Source organism: Cyprinus carpio, chromosome A23 (genome assembly GCF_018340385.1).
Source record: "Cyprinus carpio isolate SPL01 chromosome A23, ASM1834038v1, whole genome shotgun sequence".
Taxonomy (NCBI): Eukaryota; Metazoa; Chordata; class Actinopteri; order Cypriniformes; family Cyprinidae; genus Cyprinus; species Cyprinus carpio.
In genome coordinates, this window is record NC_056594.1 from 20,550,076 (window position 1) to 20,560,075 (window position 10,000).

Consider the following 10,000-nt stretch of genomic DNA (forward strand, 5'->3'; position numbering starts at 1 on the left):
ATTATTAATATTTTGTGCTAGTTTCCCAGGAAGTGACGATTTTATACAGTTGACCATGTGGAATGGAAACAGTGCTTCATTCACAATTTATTATGCAATATTTAAATTTTCCGCATAAGTTATAACTTTTGATGGAAGTGTAGATAGTGATATCACAGCATAGGATTGTAGCTGTGATCACAGTCATGAAATTATGCACAAAAGTCTACTATATAGTATGTAGGCATATTCGGACACAGCTAGTGTGTTCTTATGTCATGATGTCATTTGGTCACATGACATTTATGGCTCAAATACAAATGAAGCGAACATGCACTTCTAAAAATGGGTGTTGCCCAGACATAATGTTAGCCCCGCCCCTCTTTCTAAATTATAATGAGTCTAGATCATTATTGTTAGTAGAACTCTAGATATAGTTGTTGTTCTTCTGACATTTTCCAATAACTGAACCTCCACTACAACTTAGATCAATCAAGATCTGGCACAAGTTCAGATTTCACTGGACAATAATGTGAAGTGGAGCGGTCATTTTCGGTTCTTATTCATAAATCAGTGGAAAATTACGTGGACAGACGAACTTACATTTGTGGAGCGATCTGTATCTGCGGTTTGTCTCATTTTATAAATCAAATTACATTGCTGAGAAAATGAATGCTAAATGACTACAAAAGCACTGCACAAATCTGTGCCAAGACACAATAATGGTAATCAGTATTCAGTTCACTTATATTTATGTATGATACACTGTTTACTAATTCATGAAACTATCATAGTTACACCTACACCAAGTGCCACCTACAGGCCTGTTATGTGAAGTGCAGGCGGGTGAAATGGTGACGTGAAAGGACTTTATTATATTACTGTTTTTGATAATTATGCAGCATTATGAAAGTGTCTTATGCTCATCAAGCCTGCATTTATTTGATCAAAAATACAGAAAAAAATGTAACATTGTGAAATATTATTGCAATTTAGAAAAAATGTTTTTCTGTGTGAATCTCTATTAAAGTGTAATTTATTTCTGTGATGTGCAGCTGTATTTTCAGCATCATTACTGAAGTCTTCAGTGTCACATGATCTTCAGAAATCATTCTAATATGATGATTTATTATCAATATTGGAAACATTTGTTTCCTGCTTTATTTATTTATTGTAACCTGTGTTACTTTTGGGGGGTTAATTGATAAATGAAAAGTTAAAAAGAACAGCATTTATTCAAAATAGAGATGTTTTCTAACAATATCAATCTTTACTATCACTGTTTCTATCAATCAAAAAAATAAAAACACTGACCTCACGCTTCTGAACAGTAGTCTATATTGTTACAAAAGTTATATTTTAAATAAATGCTGTTCTTTTTTAAACTTTTTATTCATCAAAGAATTCTGAAAAAGTATCACAGGTTTCCAACATTGATAATAAATAAGCTTTGTATAAAATGTATTTTAAAGTAAATTTTGATCAAATAAATGCAGGCTTGATGACCATAAGTGACTTCTTGCAAAAATATAAAATGTATCCAGACTTTTGACCTACAGTATATATATATGTGTGTGTGAGCCCCTGCCCTGAGGACCTGACTGATGGTGTTGTTTTCTGGTGTATGTTCTTGCTGCGGCTCCTGGTTTGATGGTAGTGAAGCTTCGTGAGGATCCTCCAGCAGATCTCAGTCATGAGCTTCATGTGTTGCTTGTGCGGGAAACACTCCTGAGATCTCGTGTGTCTGCGTGTAACTGCTCCAGCAGCTCGATGTGACCAGCGTGAGAAACATATCTGTTGCAAACTTTAGTCACTGAAGCTCTAGTGTGAACTTTATGTCCCGCTTTATGTAAGAACTTATGAAATCCCACCAGCCTGCTGCATTTATACATAGACTCTTAAAGCGACAGTTCACCCAAAACTGAACCTTCTTCATCATAAACTGCCTGGACTTTCAAACCTGTATAACTCGCTTTTATTCTGTGGAACGCAAAAGAAGATATTTTGAGAAATGTCAAGTCACCTTTATTTATACAGCGCTTTTAACCATACAGATTGTGTCAAAGCACTTTACAGTAATAAATAGGAAAACAGTGTGTTAATAATGCAGAAGGACAATAGTAAACACTCATTTTTCAGTTAAAGGCAGTTCATCTTTGAATTCAGTGATGTCATCATCCAGATCAGTTCAGTTTAAATAGTATCTGTGCAATCAAGTCGACGATATCACTGGATATTAAGTGTTCCCAACTAAGCAAGCCAGAGGAACCAAAACTCCATCGGTGACAGAATGGAGAAAAAAACCTTGGGGAAGCCAGACTCAGTCGGGGGCCAGTTCTCCTCTGACAAGACGAAACCAGCAGTTCAATTCCAGGCTGCAGCAGTGTCACATTGTGCAGAAGAATCATCTGTTTTCTGTGGTCTTGTCCCGGTGGTCGTCTGAGACAAGGTCTTTACAGGGGATCTGTCTCTGGGGCTCTAGTCCTGGTCTCCGCTGTCTTTCAGGGCTGTAGAGGTCCTTTCTAGGTGCTGATCCACCATCTGGTCTGGATACATACTGGATCCGGGTGACTGCAGTGACCCTCTGACTTGGATACAGACTGGATCCGGGTGACTGCAGTGACCCTCTGACCTGGATACATACTGGATCCGGGTGACTGCAGTGACCTCGGAATAAGAGAGAAACAGACTAATATTAGCGTAGATGCCATTCTTCTAATAATGTAGCAAGTACATCAGGTGTTATGGGAAGTGTTCCCGGTTCCGGTTTACCTAATTAATGCAGCCTAAAAATCCTTTAAGGGATTTGGATATTAGAAGCATATTAGTGTGTTATGTGTAAGCCAGGTTAAAGAGATGGGTCTTTAATCTAGATTTAAACTGCAAGAGTGTGTCTGCCTCCCGAACAATGTTAGGTAGGTTATTCCAGAGTTTGGGCGCTAAATAGGAGAAGGATCTGCCACCCGCAGTTGACTTTGATATTCTAGGTGTTATCAAATTGCCAGAGTTTTGAGAACGCAGATGACGTGGAGGACTATAATGTAACAAAAGCTCATTCAAATACTGAGGTGCTAAACCATTCAGGGCTTTATAAGTAATAAGCAAGATTTTAAAATCTATACGATGTTTGATAGGGAGCCAGTACAGTGTTGACAGATGTTTATGATTTTGTATTACTCTTTAATAAACACTGCATTTGGATCTACCTGTTTTTGTGCTTTTTGTGGTTTGTTTACTAAGCGTGCAGAACAACCACCCAATAGAGCATTACAATAATCTAACCTGCATTTAACATTGAGAGCATAGGTCGTAATTTAGATATATTTTTGAGATGGAAATATGGCCCTAGTATTGAGCCTTGCGGTACTCCATACTGCACTTGTGATCGATATGATACCTCTTCAATCACTGCTACGAATTGATGGCGGTCATATAAGTATGAATTAAACCATGCTAATGCACTTCCGTTAATGCCAACAAAGTGTTCTAGTCTATGCAAAAGAATGTTGTGGTCAGTGGTGTCGAACGCAGCACTAAGATCCAATAGCACTAATTCGGTTGTTAAGTGATGACGTAAAAAGCGCCGTTTCCGGGTCCAAGCCACAACTCGCTTCACTTGAGAATACTACCTCAGCAGCCGTTTATGAGCACTGTTTATTCATATTAATCATTTAAGCTAAACGCTTTCAAACTAACAGTGTACACTACAGTCTCCATGCTCACAGCATCCCAAACACAAATAATTTTTATATTTATTTATTTATATATATATTTTCATTGTCTGGCTATCTGGGACTTCGGTATGGAGTTAAAGTTTAGGATTATAACTTTTTCGAAAGTATTATATCACATTGTGAGTGTATATTAGCACCTTTTGTTGTGTTCTTATGGTAGCTGATAGAGCGTTTGGACACGGAAGCGGTGCTACGTGACGTCAGACTTAATAAGCGAATAGAGAGATACAACCACGATCAGATGATAAGAGCAGGTCATTTGTAACTCTAAGGAGAGCAGTCTCAGTACTATGATACGGTCTAAACCCTGACTGGAAATCCTCGCAGATACCATTTTTCTCTAAGAAGGTATATAACTGTGAGGATACTACCTTTTCTAGTATCTTGGACAGAAAAGGGAGATTCCAGATCGGTCTATAATTAACTAGTTCTTTGGGGTCAAGTTGTGGTTTTTTGTTGAGGGTATTAATAACAGCCAGTTTGAAGGTTTTGGGGACATATCCTAATAACAATGTGGAATTAATAATAGTCAGAAGAGGATCTATGACTTCTGGAAGCACCTCTTTTAGGAGCTTAGATGGAATAGGGTCTAACATACATGTTGTTGGTTTAGATGATTTAACAAGTTTATACAGTTCTTCCTCTCCTATAGTAGAGAATGAGTGGAACTGTTCCTCAGGGGATCTATAGTGCACTGTCTGATGTGATACTGTAGCTGACAGCTGCATGGTTACAATCTTATCTCTAATAGTATCGATCTTAGAAGTAAAGTAGTTCATAAAGTCATTGCTGTGCTGTGGGGAAATGTCAAAACTTGCTGATGCTTTATTTTTCGTTAATTTAGTCACTGTATTGAATAAATACCTGGGGTTATGTTTGTTTTCTTCTAAAAGAGATGAAAAGTAATCAGATCTAGCAGTTTTGAATGTTTTTTGTAGGATAGGTTACTTTCCCTCCAAGCGAAACGAAATACCTCTAGTTTTGTTTTCCTCCAGCTGCGCTCCATTTTCCGGGCTGCTCTCTTTAGGGTGCGAGTGTGCTCATTACACCACGGTGTCAGACTGTTTTTCTTAACCTTTCCTTAAGCGTAGAAAAGAGAGAGTCCATAGTTTCTGTTACATCATCAAGTTGTTCTGATGTCTCAGTGTTTTGTCTGTAAAGTCAGTGGGAACCGGTGTCATGTGGACATTCCCATATGGTTCCCTTTTGGTAATTTTTCGTAAAGAACACTTTCATGGCTAACCAAAAACAAACATTACAAATACATGTTTTTGGGAACATTCACAGAGCATTCTGGGAACCAAATATTGTTCATTAGCATCATAATATACAACTGCAAAAATTGAGATTGAAGCGTGTTTCCTGAACTCTCCATTGGTCAGATAAACAGATAGTCCCACCCCAGACTCCCGTGATTGGCTGAGTCAGAACCAATCACTCAAACAGATTAATGCAGTGAAAGCGTCAGAGTGTTTCACTCTTCAGGAATCAAACTAGCAGCGACTCTGAACACACACACACACACACTCACACACATTCATAAATCTCAAGACCGTCATTTGTTTCTCTTTCATCTTCATTTTTTGTGTTGCTGGTGATGTCAGTTGCTATGCAGCCGTGCTATCAGAGCCAGTTTCCATGACAACCACACCAGCATTGTGCACCGAATGAGAGAGAGTGTGTGTGTGTGTGTGTGTGTGTGTGTGTGTGTACACTCATGTACGCTGGTGCTGCTCTCTTCTTCTGCTGAGGCTCTGAATGGCGTCTCGTCCCTCTCTGATGACATCATCACCCCCCTCCTCCTCCTCAGCTCTGCAGTGAGCTCTGAGTGGAATACTGAGCAGCTCTGTGTCGCCCCCGTCTGGACGATCCCACAATTCAATATACATTCATTTGTAAAGCACTTTCAGGATACAAATCGTTGGAAAACAGCTTCACAGAAAACACTGTACATTACAGCTCACAATTTACGTTATATTTAGGAGTAGTTTATCAGCAGTGATCATGCAGTTAGTTAATGACGTGTATTCAAACAAACGGAGAACACTGTTAACAGCAATGATTATATGTTATGATCAAACTTATAGCAAGATGTGGTGGTTTTGGCTGTTGGTTCTTTATTTGACATTGACCTTCAGCTGAACTTCTTCACACACAGTTTCATCATAAGGGTTTATTACTATTATTTAGGGTTTTTTAATTATTATTTTGTTATTAATATTTAGGGGTTATTAATATTTAGGAGCGTGTGATGATGCTTTTACTGCACTGCTCCAGCAAACAGTCTGCTGATGAACATACATTTACATTTAAATTGACATTTGTCTACAAAACTCACAAGAAAGCTTCTGAGATCAAACCAATCCTAGGATTCTGGCATATATATGTATATATCTATATAGAATAGATGTTGACGGTATGTGTGTGTAAGTGTTGTGTAGAGCGTGAGCTGTTCTTCATGTGTGCAGAAGTACCGTTACCATGACGACGAGACGCCGCCGCTGCAGCACAGTCCCGCTCACCTGAACGTCAGCGACGCCGGACACGCCCCCATCGACGGCATCCACGGTTACACACCCCAGATGCACGGGTCACCCTCCAAGGTAAGATTCATTTAAAAACAGCATTTTGATGAATGAATGCACTATATTCAACATTCTTTATATTTTTAGATCATCATTTAGTGTATGCTTGAATTAATCTGTCATGAAGACCAGCTTTATGTTTATACTTTAACAACAAATTGCAGTGGAAACATTATTAGATCATATCATCAAAGTTGCTTTACGTGCATTTAACCCTAACTCTAACCCTAAAAATGACCAGCATTTAAAAGGTTACTTGTGACCTTTACAACTGACAGAGTTTACTGTACAGTTTACAGGAAAGACCAGATAGGAATCGAATCGAATCAGGAGCTTGTGAATCAGAATCGAATTGATCTGTGAAATCCAGCCCCTCTAGCCCTCTGGTGTTATTCAGTCATTTTAGACAGAACAAAAAAATCTGAACTTTTAAAAAATCACTAATTGATTGGAATGGTACTCAATTACTTTTATGGCAGATGACTTTGATGTAAAAAACCTAAATGGTCATAAAAAAATAGTCACACTTGTGTTGTTCACGGTCAAAAATGACTGCCTTTGGAAATACGCAAAAATACGAAAATACTGAGACTTTTTTGTACAAATCTACAAATCTTTGTATCTCTACAAATCATTCACAATGCAGTAAAAACACAGACACCGAAGTGACACTCTAAAACTTCAAAAGTACAAAACAGACGCACACACACTCACACACACACACACACACACACACACACAGAGACACACACAGACACACACACACACACACTCACTCACTCACACACACACACACACACACGGAGTCTCACACACACACACACACACACACACACACACACACACACACACTCTCACACCACACTCACTCACTCACACAGACACACACACACTCACACAGACACACACACACACACACACATACACTCTCACACAGACAAACACACACAACTCCACACACACACACACACACACACACACACACAGACTCACACTTACTCACACACACACACACACTCACTCACACTCACACACACACACACTCACTCACACTCACACACACACACACACACACACACACTTACTCACACAAAAAAAAAATAAATAAATAAATAACAGTCACACACGGACACACACAAACACACACACACACACGCACACTCACTCACACACACTCGCACACACACAAACATACACACACTCACTCACACACTCTCACAGACACACACACTCACACAAACTCACTCGCACACACAAACATACACACACTCACTCGCACACACTTACTCTCACACACAGAAGTTCACTGACTTAATAAAATAAAGGCACACACACAATATAGCAAGCTCTCTTTTGGCAGTATTTACAAAAACGCACAGTGAAAATGTAGCGCTAAAAAGACGTGGACACACACTCACTCACTCACACACACACACACACACACACATACTCAACACCCACACACACACACACTCACTCTCTCACACTCACTCACTCACACACACACACACACACACACACACACACACACACACACACTCTCTCACACACACACACTCACACATACACACACTCACTCTCTCACACACTCACACACACACTCACACACACACACACACACACACACACACTCACTCACTCTCTCGCACACACGCACACACACTCTCACACACTCACACACACACACACACTCGCACACACACAGCATTGCTGTTCATATTTGTTAGAGTTTTGTTGTACTCTGATGTTATGTGTAACACAATGCCTCTCTTTGTGTTCAGGTTTGACTGTAGTAAAACAAATACAAAAACTGACATTTCAAACAATAAAAAAACTAAACCTTTACAAAAAGTTGTATTTGAGAATGTCTAAATATAAATTCAAATCCACAACTTAAAAAAAAATGGATTTTAAAGGCATTGTCTCTATTTTAACATGAAATACAGCCATAATTGAAAAATATTAGATAAAAAAAAAAAAATTTACAGGAAAAAATTGATCATAACTATTGCACAAGTATTAATAATGAAACGCTTTCAAAATACAAAACAAAAAATATTATTGCACTGATTTGACTGAAAATAAAAAGAAGTTGAATTGTATGACCACCAGAGGGCCTGCTTGACTGTAAACGCTGTTGTGTTTTGATGTTTGTTTCAGCCGGTGCTGCTCCCCAGCGCTCACACACCTCTCTACGCCACCTCCACTCTGGTGAGACACACCTGTGCTTCTGATCGGCTGTGATGTCACTTCCTGTAGACGCTACACACACTTGTGGCCTTTGCACTTGATCACTTGTCTACTTACATGACGTATTTCTAGTGGACGTGAAGACATTGAGTGTGTGTAAACGTTTAAGTACTTGATTAGACACAGGGCTGTAAACATGCCAGTAGAGTTTAGACCGAACTCGTTAACACTTTACAATCAGGCTGCATTAGTTAATGTTCGTCAATAATACAACTAATTCATCTCAGCTCAGGTCCATAATAATAATAACACAAACTTCTGCTTTGAAAGTGTGTTTGAAATGAACATGAACTAAGAGTACTAAATGCTTCAGAAGTTTTTCATTATTGAAGCTAGTTATTGAACTGACCTTTTATTCTGCAATTTCAAGTTTACATCTCACAATGTGCAATTTTATATATAATAATTTGTCACATTTCTGACTTTTTGCTTAGAATTGCGACCGTTATCCAATAATTGCACACCTGCAGACGATAGCGTTCTGTTTATTATAAACGCTGCAGTTTTGTTGTCTGTCGCTTTAAATGCAGGATGGATTCTGATTGGCTGTCGATGTTTTTATCATTCATCAGCTGAATAATATGGTTCCTCTGTGTGGTTATTGTTACAGTTGTGATGTGGACGCTTAGAATGATGTCTTTATTGTTATAGTGGTGTTCTGAAGTGTGGATTTACTGTGTGTTAAGGGCACTGAGCTAGTCAAGAGCTCCAGTGTGTGTATTGAGACAGAGGCGGATTTTCTGCGCCTCGTCGCTTTAAATCTGTGACAGAGAGATGGCCCCGCCTCCAAGCATCAGATTCACCTTCTGATTGGCCTCTTTACCTGTCCGTCAGATGTGACTTTGTCCAGATGAGTCATGTGACCCTGGGCAGTGGGCGGAGCTCCAGGTGACAGACAGACGATGCTCTCTCTCTCTCCTGCACTCACACCAGCACACAGATCACCATGGAGACGGCAGGGATGCTGGTCTCCATAGCAACAGGAACACTTCATCAGAGCGAGAGAGAGAGAGTAATGTGGTGAATGCTAAGCCTGCACTGAAGGTTTAGTGTTCGAGTCTGAACTCATCTTGTTCATCTCTCTGGTAGCGCTGTAATGATTATTAATTTGTAAGATTATTTATTTTTGTAAGATTATTTATTCTATTCTATTCTATTCTATTCTATTCTATTCTATTCTATTCTATTCTATTCTATTCTATTCTTTAATCTACATCGGCAGTCGTTTTGTCAGCTGAGTTAATTTCTGCGTCCCTATTCACATACTATCCGTCCTAAATAGTATCAGAAAATAGAATATGAATATTCGAAGATGCCACAATCCTTACAGATCTATGGTACACACTCTAGGCTAATATTGCCCACAACCCACTGCGCCTTGGAGGATTCGATTAGAACTACAAAACACGCATTAAAAAGTTAAAAAACTACAAGCATGGCGGGACCGCAAGA

At 39.1% G+C, this 10,000-nt stretch overlaps 1 protein-coding gene across 1 annotated transcript in view; it reads left to right on the plus strand.

The window, feature by feature from the left end:
• dlg4b (discs, large homolog 4b (Drosophila)) overlaps positions 1 to 10,000 on the plus strand; it is a 41,450-nt gene that overhangs the window by 10,282 nt on the left and 21,168 nt on the right. Inside the window, 2 exon segments of the mRNA XM_042713735.1 lie at positions 6,182 to 6,316; positions 8,459 to 8,509. Coding sequence (XP_042569669.1) covers positions 6,182 to 6,316; positions 8,459 to 8,509 — 186 coding nt within the window.